Below are 15828 nucleotides of genomic sequence, written 5' to 3'. Positions count from 1 at the left end.
GTATCACAAAAACTGACTTCATGCTAAATAATTTTATGTGTGTACTGCTAAGGTACACCCGACTAGTAACCCATTTTCTCAAGATTGAATAGATCATCTATGAATAACAATAGGAGATAGCAGAAATATTAATACATGGTAATCCAGGCTGGGCGCCGTGGCTCACACCTGTAATCGCAGCACTTTGAGAGGCTGAGGCGGGTGGATCACTTGAGGTCAGGAGTTCGAGACTAGCCTGGCCAACGTGGTGAAATCCCGTCTCTACTAAAGATACAAAAATTAGCTGGGTGTGGTGGTGTGTGCCTGTAATCCCAGCTACTCAGGAGGCTGAAAAAGGAGAATCTCTTGAACCTGAGAGGAGGAGGTTGCATTCAGCCGAGATCGCACCACTGCATTCCAGCCTGGGCAACAGTGAGACTCCATCGAACGAATGAATGAATAAATGGTAACACAAAATAATCCCTCTCCCCTTTTATTTCAGTCAAGTTTTTCTACCAGTTATATTCTTAAGAGAACCTCTCCTTTAACAAACTGCAACTTAGTACAGTGGCTCACACCTATAATTCCAGCACTTTGGGATGCTGAGATAGGAGGATCACTGGAGGCTAGGAGTTTGAGATCAGCCTGAGCAACAGGCTGTAAGATTCTATATAGTACTTAGGGACTACTCAAAGGTCATTTGCAGGTTTATGACTCCACCTGTCATCCATCCAACAAGTATTTCTTATAAGCCTACTACACATACTGTCCTAGGTGATGGCAGATGTAGCAGTAAATAAAACAAGACAAAACAAAGCCCTTGTTTTCACAGAGCATCCATTGTGGTAAGGGGAGAAAAGGAAATAAAAACATATGTCAAGTAATTATTAACAAAAAAAAGGAAAAAAAGGATAGTAATTTTATATAAAATAAGGACATTCATCTTTGTGTTAAAGATACATCTACTGAGCAAACCTTTTACTTATGCTTTCATTTAATTGGTATCTTGAAAGGTACCAACTGGCTCCCAATCACCAAATTAAACAGAATTTTCTCAGTTTCCACTTTCCTTATATTCCTCTAAGCATCTGATACTGCTGACCACCTTCATTTTGAAACTCCAATAGTTTGCATGACAAATTTCCTATTCTGGTTCTTATCTTTTCACATTAGTGTGACATTAACATAAGCTACACAGTCACATCTAGGATTTGAGACCATCCTCTATCCAACAAAAGAAAACAGATTTAATTGATGTGGAACTTGAACAGCACCTAGAAAAAAGTTTTCACTTTGTTCTTAATTTCCAATAGTTTTTAGCAGATTATTAGCAATGTAATTACATTTATTCAACGCACTAGAGAGTAACAACTACATCAATAAGCACCTGTACAAAATGTTACATTTTGCATTTACTTCATTTAATCCTCATAAAATAATAACCCTGTAATAGTTGCACATTAAAAGCAAAGTCTTGCTTTTCAAAATGACTTCACTAAAAAACTAGACTTAAATAGTATCCTTTATTTTTTCTTTAATATTTGGAAAATACTTTAAAGTATAATGAAAAACATAAAAAGCATCTGTAATCCCAATATTCAAAAATATTTGCTAACATTTTGCTGTACTGAACATTTCTTCCATCCCATCCCTATTGTTTAATAATTTTTAATTGCTTCATACTAACTAGAATATTAATATTCTGCAAAAAAGAAGTTTGTTTTGTATTTAAAAATAAACAATCCGGGTGGGGGACCATGCTGATCAAACTGACTGTGAAGTCAACTCAAACAATTTTTATAATTTTTTAAGTTGTAGTTTTAGAGTTACAGGTGGAAAAAGAAATGAAGCATATTTATTCAATAAATGTTTACATGTGCAAAGCAACACAAACAAAAATTATGTACATGTAGACAAGTAGATTCTCACCTGTTCAATCTCTTTGGTTTTTGATGCTATTGCTTTAGAGCGCGTGGTTAGCTGACTATCTTCAAATAATTCTATCCCATGCGTTGTGTTTGACTCAGGTTCCTCTGGCTGATCAGTAAACAATGGTGCTGTGGATCCCGCCTTGAAAAGGAATTAGAAACCTTTAATATTTTCTTAAAAAACAGAGCATTTCAGATGGTTGTGTATAGGCACTAACTGGCAAATTATATTAAGTGCTAGGTTTAACATGTTTTAAGAAGAGAAAACTCTTTCGATTTCACTATGCATAATGAGCATATGTGAAATGGAATAACGAGGAAATAACTGCTATTTTTTTTTTTTTTAATGTGGAACACTTCATGAATTTGTGTGCCATCCTTGCACAGGGGTCATGCTGATCTGTTTCATTCCAATTTTTAGTGTATATGCTGCCAAAGCAAGTGAGACTGTTACTTTTTAAATTTTAGGTAAGACAAAGCCTCTAGGCTTATTCAATTCCAAAATATTATTTCCTATTATATTAAGATATTTATAAAAAAATTCTCGTCCCATGACTATTCCTTAAGCGATCAGTTTATGAAATACTGAGGAGAAAAAGTCCAAATAGAAGTGAGAGGTGTTGTACATGCATAAAGAAATATATTTAAAGGGAATATGAGAAAAGGCTGTACCTTTAGAAGTTAAACCACCTTGCTCCTGTGGCCTAACAATTCGTTGAAATCATTAAAAAGAAAATCCCATAAATCAATAATGATCACTTCAGTTTTAGATCAATAATTGAAAAATGAATAAATATACTGTGAATTACATCTAAAACAGTCAGGTGGGGGATTAAGTATTGGAATACATATATATATATATGCATAGACTATCTCTGGAAGGACACTATCTACAGAAAAAAATGATCAAAGGAGTTGTCTCAATAGTAACAACTTACAAGAAGTAGCAAAGAAGAGCCACATTGTAAATACTTTGGTGCCATTTGAATTTCTGACACATACATGTATGATCTACAAAAAAAAAAAAAAAAAAAAAAAAACCTGAGGCAGGCAGATCATGAGGTCAAGAGATCAAGACCATCCTGGCCAACATGGTGAAACCCCATCTCTACTAAAAATACAAAAATTAGCTGGGTGTGCTGGCGGGTGCCTGTAATCCCAGCTGCTCAGGAGGCTGAGGCAAGAGAATAGCTTGAACTCAGAAGGCAGAGGTTGCAGTGAGCCCAAATCATGCCAGCGCCACTGCATTCCAGCCTGGCGACAGAGCAAGACCCCGTCTCAAAAAACAAATAAACAAACAAATAAAAATTCCTAGTTTTTTTTACAAGTTTGAGTTACATATGTTAAGGGACTTATACCAAAAGCATAAAAGTCATTTAAGAAAATAATTCCACTAGCAACATTCTTTGTAAACTGCCCAGTCCCTGGTGTTCTGTTACTGCAACACAAAACTAAGACATAGGCCTACACACAATACATAAACTGGTGAGCACAGAAAATACATCAGAGAAGACAGGAGCTTTCAGAAACAAAAAGCAAGTGAAAAAGCGGAAAAAAAACTGACAATTAATTTAAAAGAGCTCATCAGTAATTAAATTTATTTTAATTAGATACATATGTCCTAGGGAAAACAAGGCAAGTGTTTGAGATACATTCAACATATATCGCTAGACATAAAAATTAAGGTCATCAATGAAATACAAAGTGGCATAAAATTTTACAGTAGGTAGAAAAGTAGAATCAAGAAAGATCTTGAGTTGTATTATCTCCAACACTAGTGATTCCAATGAATGAGTATAAATCTGAAAGGGAGCCATGGAAGACGGTCATTCTAGACTAGGGACAGAATAAGCACAGACATTGAAGCCGAAAATAACATCCTGTATGTGAAAACAACCTAAGTCGTAAATTTAAAATTTTTCCTCCATAGCAGGAAGTAACCTATTCTATTGAGACTTTATTTTTATTTTTATTTTTATTTTTTTGAGACAAGGTCTTGCTCTGCCACCCAGGCTGGAGTGCAATGACGCAATCACAGCTCACTGCGGCCTCAATCATCCAGAAGCAAGAATCTCTCACCTCAGCCTCCTGAACAGCTAGAACTACAGGCACACGCCACCATGCCCAGCTAATTTTTTGTGGGTTTTCTTTTGTACAGACGGGGTCCCACTGTTTTTGCAGGTGTGAGCCAGTGCACCTGCCCCCCCATCCCCCTTTTTTTTTTGAGACAGAGTCTTGCTGTCACCCAGCCTGGAGGGCCATGGTGTGATCATGGCTCACTGCAAACTTCAATTCCTGGGCTCAAGTGATCCTCCCACCTTAGCCTCTTGAGTAGCTGGGACTAAGGGGCCACCACACACAGGTTTTTTTTTTTTTTTTTTGTAGTGACAAGACCACACGACACTGCCCAGGCTGGTCTCCAACTCCTGGCCTCAAATAATCTTCCTGCCTAGGTCTCATCTACCAGGACACTCTAATATCCTTCAAATAATTTTCTTTTCATTCTGATAACCAAAAGAAAACTCTCACAGCTATTTGTTTAAGGACAACAAATTATATCTCTACAAAACTTGACTGTACCCTTCTTGATGGCTAGGATGGCACCTCAAAAGCAATATCTGACACAAGTAGATATACAATGCAGAGTTAGTGAACTTAAATAAACTATATAAACTATAAGAAAACTAGTACAGTATTTTTTAAGTGTACCTTAAAACACTAATCCTGAAATATATGCTGTGAAAAAAACATAGTCAAAATTTTGGTAAATTATGCAAATTCTTTTATTTATCCTCTTACTGAACACCGATGAACATATTAATAATACATTAAAATCTCTAAAAAGTGTTGAAATATCAAAACCAACCTAACTCTTTTAAACTTGGCATCTCCCAAATAAACTGGCTATTAGAATCTTTTTTTTTCTTCCTCAGACCATTAAGACCCTTCAGACTATGCTGTCAAATACTTTGGGAAATGCTGTAGCAGAGCTCAAAAGATGAAAGTACAAAACTGAAAAGTGGCAGGAACCACAACATGCCTGAGTATTTAAGTATATTATTGAATTTACCTTCAATTTTACTAGACTTTCTATAAACCACACATTTTCCCAAACTGCTTAGAACTATAATGATGGAAGCAAGTGAAGATAAGGTGGAAACTTAAGAATTCTATCTATCTCAGCTCATAATAATGAAATTTACACAATGTTCCTGAAGTATATGAACCATTACTTAAAAGGCTCATATAAAATAAAATATTGCCACAATTAGATTTAAACAGACATGCACATGCACACACACACACAGTTCTTTGCCAAACTCTTGCTTGGCATCAAAGGCCTTTCTTCTTTCCAGGTTATTCTGTCAAATTAGATATCAGTTTACAGGACCAAGGCCAAAATTACATTTCTCAAAAAGCATGGACTACAGAAATGAGTAACTATTCAACAACAGCCTGAGAACAAATTAGCAAAATATTAATATGCAAAAATATTAATAAGAGAAAAATATTAATACGATATGGGACTAAGTCTACAAAAACTATCACAAAGATTTCCCAAATGCTTTATTTCCAGTATGAAAAAGTATCGATCTAAGTAGAAAAACATTTTAGAGAATGGGATGAAATTGATGCTGCTGTTCAACAATAATGATATACACAAATAAACATATTATGGTTATCAGTGCTACTCTCACATATCTTGCCTTTGATCCAGCAAAAGAACATGTCTGACCTATGACTCAACTTACAGATTTTTTTAGGGTTATTTACTTTTCATTAATTCGAAATCTAGCAAATCCTGATATTTTAGAGGAAAAAAAAAAGATGTTTAAAAAGTATTTCTAGATCCAAAGTCACTCATGGATTATTCAGTGTCAAGATGCATTCAATAAATGAGAGAACCCAAGTAGAATATTTAAAATTTGAGAACAATAGTGAGCTTTTATAAAAACCTGAGATAAAAAATGATGGGAGAAGGGAGGATAAATATACTATTAACGTTCATATATTAATAAAGTCTTGCTAACTGAAGATAAAGTATTAAGTAAAGAAACTATTCTTTTTGGAAGTTTTCGGTTCTATAAAACAAACTACCAATATTCCAAAGCAGCAATTTTGAAGCATAAATATCAATGATTAATATAGAAACATTATTTTAAATTATTAGAGAAAATAACCAAAATAATCCAATTAAATGTATTACTGAAAAGTATTGTTCATGCTTTTAAATAGTGCTGGAAAAGTACCAAGGAGGAACAGCTTGGTGTTTTTGATACATTTACTGGAGAATATGCATAAGTATCTATTATTATAGCTACAATGAGGAGGAAACCTTGACCCACTTAAGAACAATTGATATCTAAAAGACAGATCAGCATTTTTAAAAAGAAAGGCTCTGTTTGCGTAAGTTCTGATAGGGTTTGTACTTTTTATGAGCAGTGTACATTAGTTACTTTGGAAAGGATTTTTTCACTGTATAAAGATGTAGTTAAGTATTATTTTTACATACAATATTAATGCTTGATCCCTTTTATCAAATAACATTCTATAAAAGTCATTCCAAAAGTAAACAAAAAAGCCACAATGCTCCTTCAAATAAAATAATTTGTCACAGGACAGATTTTTATATTCTCTACCTGTCATGTCAAAGAACTCCTATAGTATCAAATTCTGAACCTAAAAGCTTAATTGTGCCCATAAAATTTCTATATTTCCCTTTTAGAGATGTTATAGGTTATACAGAAATTTTTCAGTTCATTTCAAAATACATTAATACAAACATGTCATAAACCTTTTTCTATGGTCCCAAAAATGTTCCCATCTTTCGGTATTCAGGACTCATCAAGGTCTCAAGTTGCCAAGACAATGAATAATTTTATTTCTTGGGATATTTATGAGATAATCTGCATGAAGTATAGCAAACAATATAAATATGGTCCACAATCCAAGGTCAAATTAGATTTCTGTTCTGAATTCACTGGCTTATAACTAGTGGCTCAGCATGATTTCCTGAGATACTTTTAACAGCAAATGCCATTAAAAGAAGTACATAAATAACACATTTTTCTTATCCATATTTATACTATTCTTACACTCCAAAACTACTGTAAACATTCAGACAAAGTGTGATTACTGAATTCAGAGTCATTCATATTCAGATTATCATTCTGTGTGGTAATTTTAATACCTGTAATCCATGAGGATATATTTTAAAGCACGGGAATAAACCAAATATTTTCCACCCATAATTTAAAATCCAGACAAAACTTTCAGATGTGAAACATAAAGGAGACATTATGCCTTACCTCATACTCAGAAATTTCAGGCAAGTTACTTTCATCTGATTTCTCTAGCTTTTCAGCAGCCCACTTGCTTGCAGCCTCAGCAAGCTCCTTTTCAGTTAGCCTACTGGGTTTGTCTAACACCTAATAAAAATAGAAGAACATTTCTGTTACAATTCTCAAGGGCTTTTAAACTTCAAATACACCAAGAAGTACACTGCACTTACATTTAAAATCACATAAGCCTTCGAATTTATACGGAGAACAGGTATATTCTTTATTTCTTCCTTCAAAAATATTCAACATGGAATTACTTTAAGTAGCAATTCCTTTGGGACATACAGACCAGATCTAATTCTTAATTTCATTTACATAAGACTCTAGAAATTCATCTAAGTAACAAAGCAAAAGGCACTGACAATTAACTCATATACTAATTATATTTAGAATATAAAAGACATCATACTGATTTCAATTTTGTGCCTTTAGGCATATTTAATGAAATAAGTAATGTCTAAATTTCAGTAAGGCAAACTCCTAATACAACATAAATGTATAGATATGCTGTTTTTACAGTGTATAGTGAGTTACATAAATCCTACGCCTTACACAAAATTTTAAAACTCAAATTTCATTTTGTGATCCTACTACTAGTTCCTTTATCTAACTGCATACACTACTAAACAAGGTATGAACTTTGCAGTTATATGCAGACCTGGCTTTGAATCGCAGTTTAATGACTTGCTAGGTAGATGACTTTATATGCAAAACTTATGACACCATGAGCCTTGCTTTCTTCGTTTACAAAATAGGGGTTAACAATGCTCATTTTACAAAGCAGTTGTGAGAATTGAAGGAGGTAATAGATCTGGAAATATCCACAATAATGCTTGGTGCCTCAGGATTTCTTTCTTTTCCATATTCCCTGATGTGAATCTACTATACTAAAACATATCTGAAAATCAATCAGCCCATGGGCTCAATATAAAAATAAAGAAAGTAAAACGTCTTTTCCGGATCAGATATAATTCCCCCAGTATTGTTTAAAGGCTTATTTTTGTAAATAAGATATGACTTGTAAAGCACACATTTAAAAATTATTTCCTTAGGGCCGTTATGGTAATTCTCTGATTCCATTCTACTTCCTTGGCATACATTTTCAACCATTTTGCCCTGCCATGCCTAGTGGCATAACCATCTCTTACATAAAAATCCTTCTATTACTAAGGTTTACTTCTCTAAAGTCACATCACTGATTTCAAATATACCTCTCGGGGATGACAGTGCTGCGCGCTGAACTTATGGGGCACTAACATTTATAAAGTGCTTTATCTACAAACGAAAAAAAGTACTTTAATTAAATAGAATTCCATGAAGGTGATTAGAGAGGCTTTATTATCCCAACTTATAAACTAAAAAACTGAATGATGGTGACTTGCTCAAAGTCATTAATAAATGCTGAGCTGGGACTTAAATCTAGGCTTTTTTGGGAGGGGCCGGGGGGAATGGAGTCTCACTCTGTGGCCCAGGCTGAAGTGCAATGCCGTGACCTTGGCTCACTGCAACCTCCACCTCCTGGGTTCAAGCGATTCTCCAACCTCAGTCTCCCAAGTAGCTGGGAGTACAAGTGTGCACCACCACACCCGGATACTTTTTGTATTTTTACAGAGACAGGGTTTCACCACGTTGGTCAGGCTGGTCTCAAACTCCTGAGCTCAGGTGATCTGCCTGCTTTGGCCTCCCAAAGTGCTGGGATTACAAGCATGAACCACCATGCCTGGCTTAGACATTTTTTTTAACTGAAAAGGTCATTTGATGTTTTTCCACATCTTGTTAAATTCATCAAACTACTGGCTAGCCATCTATAACATTTACTGGAATATTATAGCAATATATCTATATGAAGTATATTCTACAGCTATCGAGGAAGCTTAAACAGCTCATTCCAAAGCCCTGCCCATATATAAGGTTAAAAAGGTATTATAAGTAATACTTTTATTATTACTTAGTAATAGAAGGTTTTTTAAAAAGCTAGTTAGAAGAAGAAAACACATATACAAACACAAATATATCCAAGAAAGCTAGTTTTTTTCCGGGGGCTGAGGGGGCATACCTATTTAAGAGAAAGTTAAAGACCAAAAACAATTATACGACTTCTCTCTAGCAAAGAATGAAGCGGCTGGGAGCAGTGGCTCATACCTATAATCCCAGCACTTTGGGAGGCTGAGGTGGGTGGATCATCTGAGGTCAGGAGTGCAAGACCAGACCAGCCTGGCCAACATGGTGAAACCCCATCTCTACTACAAATACAAAAATTAGCCAGCTGTGGTGGCAGGCGCCTGTAATCCCAGCTACTTGGGAGGTTGAGGCAGGAGAATTGCTTGAACCTGGGAGGTGGAGGTTGCAGTAAGCCGAGATTATGCCACTACACTCCAGCCTGGACGACAGAGTGAAACCCTGTTCCCCGGGTCCTTCAAAAAGAATGAAGCAAAAGTCTACTATAACTTATCATCATTCTGTCCGCACATTTGAAAACCTATCATTTGAAACTAACAAACTCTGAAAAAGTATCCCAACATATGGGCAGCCATAATGTTACATCAAAGAGTTCACCAAATCAGGAAATCTAGGCTCATAAAGCTCCCCACAGCTACCATGTGACCTTGGGCAAATCAAAGAAAGCACTACCTTCTGAATACATAAAATAGCTATGGATCTAAAATTGTGATATTTTGATTCCATTTTAAGATTTTATAGTCTGGCTAGGAAGAGCGGCTCATGCCTGTAATCCCAGCACTTTAGGATGCCAAGGTGGGAGGATCATTTGAGACCAGGAGTTTGAAACCAGGCTGGGCAACAGAGCAAGACCCCATCTCTATTTTCATATACAAAAAAAAAGACTTTACTGTCTGTGAAACAAAAATGCAAACATTTACATGAGGGGTGTCCAATCTTTGGCTTCCCTTGGCCACATGAGAAGAATTGTCTTGGGCAACACATCAAATACACTAACACTAAGAATAGCTGATGAGCTTAAAAAAAAAAAAAAAGGAAAAAAAAAATCACATAATGTTTTAAGAAAGTTTAGGAATTTGTGTTGGGCTGCATTTAAAGCCATCCTGGGCCACAGGTGCATGTAGATCAAGCTTGATCTACATGAAACTATCAGACAAAAGTAGTTTAAAATCCAACACGGGTTTTCCACTAAACATTTTAACGTAGCACAAAACTCTATGTTGTAACTTATATTCAGATAGCAGTATATTTCAGAGAAAATATTTCATATATAATAATTTGAATTTTTGTAATGACTTCGATAGGTAGGCACTATTTACTCTTCTTTCATCTATTACCTGACATGAAAACCAAGGCAGTCTTCCAGGTGGGTAAAGTACCCTTGATATGATTAAGACAGAACCATAATCCAGTTGGTCTTTGCTATTCAAAATCCAGAATCCCAGAACCCTCAGACCTCTGGGAAAGTTCCAAAGATACAAGTTGTCACAAAGAAGCTTGTTTCTTTCCTTCTGAGACAGGGAAGCAGCTGCCCCCCGAACACCCAGTGTAGACTGCTAGATGATATCTACTCTTCCTGAAAAGCCAAAAAGTATGTAAGGCAGAATGAAAAGAAGTGAAGCAGATAACGGATGTAACAACCGTTATGGCTAAGAGAAAGGGTATATCTGTGAAGAGAACTTCTAACTGGAGAAAACAGATGGAAACAGCAACTTGTCAAGCTTGTAATTTCTGAGGATTTATGTTTTGAGATGCTAGGAAGGTAGGAATGAGAAGAATGACATAGTGAGGGGTAGCTGTGTCCATAAGAAATTAATTTAACTCCTGAGTCCTCACTCTACTATAGAATAGAGATATGTACCTACTAACATAAGATTTCTGCATGAATTAATAAGAGAAAAAATACACCATACATGTTAGGTCTCTGCCTACACTCTCAACGCCCCAAATAAAAGCACAGTCCACCAGATATAACCCATCCAACCTGGTTATGGTCAAGATGAGAACATGGGTTGCAACAATAACTACTAAATTTGGCATAGACTGTGTTAAAAATTCAATGAGAAAACTGCCCATTTTTCTCATAGAAAATAGCAAACTCGGGCTGCTATTTTCAAGCTGTGGTTACTTAAAACGTAAGGGGTTTTGGTTTTGGTTTTTTTGAGACACAGTCTCACTCTGTCACCCAGGCTGGAGTGCAGCGGCACAATCTCAGCTCAGCACAACCTCCACCTCCCGGATTCAAGCAATTTTCCTGCCTTGGCCTCCCAAGTATCTGGGACTACAGGCGCCCACCACCACACCCGGGTAATTCTTCGTTTTTTGCTTTTCCTTTTTTTTTTCTTTTGAGATGGAGTCTCACTCTGTTACCAAGCTGGAGTGCAGTGGTGTGATCTCGGCTCACTGCAAGTTCTGCCTCCTAAGTTCACGCCATTCTCCTGCCTCAGTCTCCCGAGTAGCTGGGACTACACGCACCCGCCACCATGCCTGGCTAATTTTTTTGTATTTTTAGTATAGACAGGGTTTCACCATGTTGGCCAGGACGGTCTTGATCTCTTGACCTCATGGTCCGCCTGCCTCGGCCTCCCAAAGTGCTAGGATTACAGGCATGAGCCACCACGTGCGGCCAATTCTTTGTACTTTTAGTAGAGACAGGGTTTCACTGTGTTAGCCAGGATGGTCTCGACCTCCTGACCTCATGAACCACCCTCCTCGGCCTCACAAGGTGTTGGGATTACAGGTGTGAGCCACTGTGCCCGGCCTATTTTTATTTTTTAGAGACAGCATCTTGCTCTGTCACCCAGGCTAGAGTGCAGTGGTGCAATCATAGCTCACTGCTGGCTCAACCTCCTGGGCTCAAGTAATCCTCTCACCTCAGCCTCCTGAATAGCTAGGACTACAGGTGCATGCCACTACATCTAGCTAATTTTTAATTTTTAAAATAAAGTCTTGCTATGTTACCCAGGCTAGTTGTGAACTCCTGGCCTCAAGCAACTCTCACATCTCAGTCTCTCAAAGCCCTGGGATTACAGGCATGAGCCACCACACCTAGCCAAAAATTGAAGTTTTTAAATGCAGCAAATTAGCTCCCTTGGTGTAACAGTAAAGAATAAAAGCATCTATAATAGTCACTCCATCTCAATTTGTAATTCTTCTTTAAACTGATTTTAGAAATATAACAAACCTTTGATGAAGAAACTGCTGAACCACTTGAGGGTGAAGTATCTCTTGATGTTTTCAAAGACTGGACAGGCCTCTCTTTATCTATATAAGAAAATATAAGATGTAATTTTTTTCTAGCTAATTTGTTTTTGATAAAGTAATTTTGTAATGGAATTAATGAGGGGGTCATACACTTATTTTACTACTAAAAACTTTAAATAGGTTACTATCTAAAACTACCTCTCAGAGGCTGATCACCATCAACAATCTGAAATAACCTGGAACCAAAGGATATCACAGAAGCCAGTCTAGGCCACAGCACTGCCAGTAAGCAAACATGGAGCCACAGAGACTTCAAGAAAGTTTTTTAAAACCATGAATGCTACTTCCTTCATGCTCCTAAATACTAATGTTTGATATATCACAATAAAAATACAAAGATAGTTATTACATATAAAGATACCAAGGAGGACTAGTTAATTAAGGGGTAGCTCAAGGAGGATCTATATAGGAACTTTAACAGATATTCCTGAAATGTTTAGATAGTTTTGAACATAAAGTTAGAAAGCTGTAATTCAGAGCACTAATCCAGTGCCTGGCATTAATGAATGCCCAAATATTTGTTAAATGGTTAACAATAAACCTGTTATGAGATAAAGTCACTAATCTTTACCTTTAGTCACTTTACTCACATAGTGCTGTATGTATACCATTTTTTATAGAAACTTGAGCCAGAAAATACATTTAAACAATATTACTTTAGCAGGTTCAACAACTCCCTAAAAGATAGGTTTAGTTAAATACACTCTTAAAAATTAGTCACAGTGAGCTGTTACAGAAAAACATTTCATTAAATTGTCTATATGTGTCAAATATATAATCCTCTGCCCTTTGTTGCTAGAAAAACTAACAAAATTAATAACATGAGAAGAGACAGTGGCATCAAATTTGGAGTCACACAGAAGCTGGTCAAGACTGGACAGTGGATTAACAGGAAAGCAGTCAGGAGCAAAAGCAGAGATAAAGCGACTTTGAAACTGAGGCAAAGCCAGCTTCAGTCAGAAAGCCTCTTATGCTCTTCCTGACACAGCCAAGATAGATAAGAAGGTCCTGGAGGCTCAAAGACTTCCAACCACCTAGGACAGTGGTGAATAACACCTTTCTAATGTCCTACAGACCCAAAACGCTTTCTCTAGCCCAGTGGTTCTTAACTGAGGACAATTTCACACCTCCCCTCTGCAGACATTTGGCAGTATGTGCAGATATTTTTGACTGTCACGAGTGGGAGATGGCTACTCTAGCACATATTTAGTAGAAAACAGGGATGCTGGTAAATATCCTGCTATGGGGGACACCCCCAACAACAAAGAACTAACTGGCCTTACATGTCAATTGTGCAGAGGTTGAGGACTCCTGCCCTAGGCTGAATATTCCAATTTTTAAGCTCTAACAGCACTAGAAAGATACAGCCCTAGAGTCTTTTAACAGGTGATACCACAAGAGGCTTTCACCCTAAGCAACTTTAAAAGTTCTTGTAGACCTTAAAACTCAAAAGAACCACTGCTGTATCCCAAATGGCCAAGAACATGATTTATTTAGTCACTCCTTATTGTATTTCCATTGCATGTGGCAAATTTCACATTGTAGTGTGATAGTGTCAGTGTATCCCACTACAACAAAAGCTCTCGGAGGAACAAGTGTCATAGCTTATTCATTTCCAAATATCCGTGGCCTACTTAGCTCAAGTCCTTCAAGAAAAGGGTAGGCACTCGAAAATCAGATAAAAAGATGAACCTCACTTTTCTTTCCCTAAGATGCAATGACCTCCCAATCCTATTCAGATAAGCAATCCCTTCAAAGGAGATGAGGCACTGGACCAACCAGCATAGCACATTATGCTTATTAAAGGCATAATTACAGACTCAATTCTTTAGCACATATCAGCTAGACACAGAGGGGGGAAAAAACCTGTCACAAGCAGCTGTTGATCTTTTGCTTAGTGTTTCCGTTACAAACATATGATCCCAAAGTATAGTCTTAGACCTTTCCTGATTTTAGCTGCCCGAAGGCTAATTTAAGTCGTTATCAACCAATTTCATGCACAGAAGCAAAGGAACACTGAACAGTGGTGCAGGAGGTTTATCATATATCCACATATATTCATATATCCCTGTTGCAACAATGGAAGCAGAAAGCAAGTAGCAAAGGATAAAGAAAACAATGATACAAATAGCAAAAGAAAGAGCACAAAAAAAGTAAATAGAAATCACTTGATCCTATTGTTGTCAGGTCCTATCTTCCAATGTCCTGTCTATTCTACAGATCTTCTATGGAGTGGCTATTCCCAACCAGGAATGGTTAGCCCAGACACCAGCCCACAAATGCCCCCCAAATCCTAGTACCTAGGTCTACTGTTAACTCTGGTTCTGACAACAGACTAATGGAGCAGTTATACACTTTCCCCATTTCCATAACCGCTATCAATTCAAGTCTCCCACCCCTTCACAATCCCAAATCAGAGTCTAGCTCAAAACTCACCTCTGTCAGGATTTCCTTCATTCTGCCGTTTGTAGGAGGCACCAGGACGCACGGACTCTATGGAAAGGTGGGCAGGGAGGAATTAACAGCAGCACCTCTGTGCCCAAGAGGAACAAGAGAAGAACTCAGAAGTAAGAGTGATGAGAACAGGGCCTTCTGAGCATTTTCTGGTGACCCTAAACTCTTTCCTACCCTACTTTCAAGTTGGGCTGCCTAAGCAATCACCACTGAAGGGGAATAAAGAATGGGAGAAAAAAATCTCCACTTAAGGCGCGAAGCCAGTGGGAACTGTCAGGATAACCAGTCAAGGATAACAAGGGCAGAAAGGTATGAGAAAAGGGTCATAGCAAGACAAGACACTGAAAGCTGAAGACAAAGATCACATCTTATTCATCACTGAAAGTACCTAGTCGAATTCTCTCCATCCATAAAGCTGACACTGGAAGGCCTGGGAGAGGAGCACACCTGCATACACAGTCAAAAATGAAAGATGGATCACTTCTACCAGTTAAAAAAGGATACTGGTTGAGCCCCTAATTATCCCACATTTAGAATCTTGAAATATTTTGTTAGCTTCCTTGTCTGCAAACTTTTAATGATATGGATGGAATCATCTTACTAAACAGCCTAAATATACCAGTAGTCAGGGCTCCCAGGTATTTTTTCAGTAAGATACAAACTCCATAACAATGACTTCAAATCCTTCTACTACAGATCCCAAGTTGCCAATTTTACATTTTTTTTCTGAGAAAATAACATTTTTTCTGAATTGTTTTGGCACTATCAGCATCTTGCCTTAAAACGTTTCAAGAAATATCATGCAAATATTGCCATTTTACTTTTGCAATAATGTTGAGGATGCAGTATCCTTATTTATTTATTTATCCTTTATTATTCACTGATCTCTCTCTAGCATCCCA

General features: G+C 37.0%; 1 protein-coding gene and 1 pseudogene across 22 annotated transcripts in view; both read right to left on the bottom strand.

The window, feature by feature from the left end:
- The window catches only part of PPHLN1 (periphilin 1), a 120869-nt gene that overhangs the window by 44895 nt on the left and 60146 nt on the right, over positions 1-15828 (bottom strand). For 14 of the 22 annotated variants that reach the window (XM_037997249.2, XM_037997256.2, XM_037997263.2 and 11 more), the window contains 4 exons: positions 14909-14965; positions 12393-12472; positions 7217-7336; positions 1909-2049 (listed from right to left, as the gene is read on the bottom strand). In XM_037997249.2, coding sequence (XP_037853177.1) covers positions 1909-2049; positions 7217-7336; positions 12393-12472; positions 14909-14965 — 398 coding nt within the window. The remainder of the gene's footprint in view (positions 1-1908; positions 2050-7216; positions 7337-12392; positions 12473-14908; positions 14966-15828) is intronic. The other 8 variants (XM_073020630.1, XM_073020634.1, XM_037997254.2 and 5 more) reach the window with 1 other exon arrangement.
- LOC119623989 (U6 spliceosomal RNA) lies at positions 2250-2348 on the bottom strand (annotated as a pseudogene).

The sequence above is a fragment of the Chlorocebus sabaeus genome, chromosome 11 (assembly GCF_047675955.1).
Source record: "Chlorocebus sabaeus isolate Y175 chromosome 11, mChlSab1.0.hap1, whole genome shotgun sequence".
Classification (NCBI taxonomy): domain Eukaryota; kingdom Metazoa; phylum Chordata; class Mammalia; order Primates; family Cercopithecidae; genus Chlorocebus; species Chlorocebus sabaeus.
The sequence above is the reverse complement of the archived record's forward strand: the minus strand, read 5'-3'. Positions and strand labels throughout refer to the sequence as shown.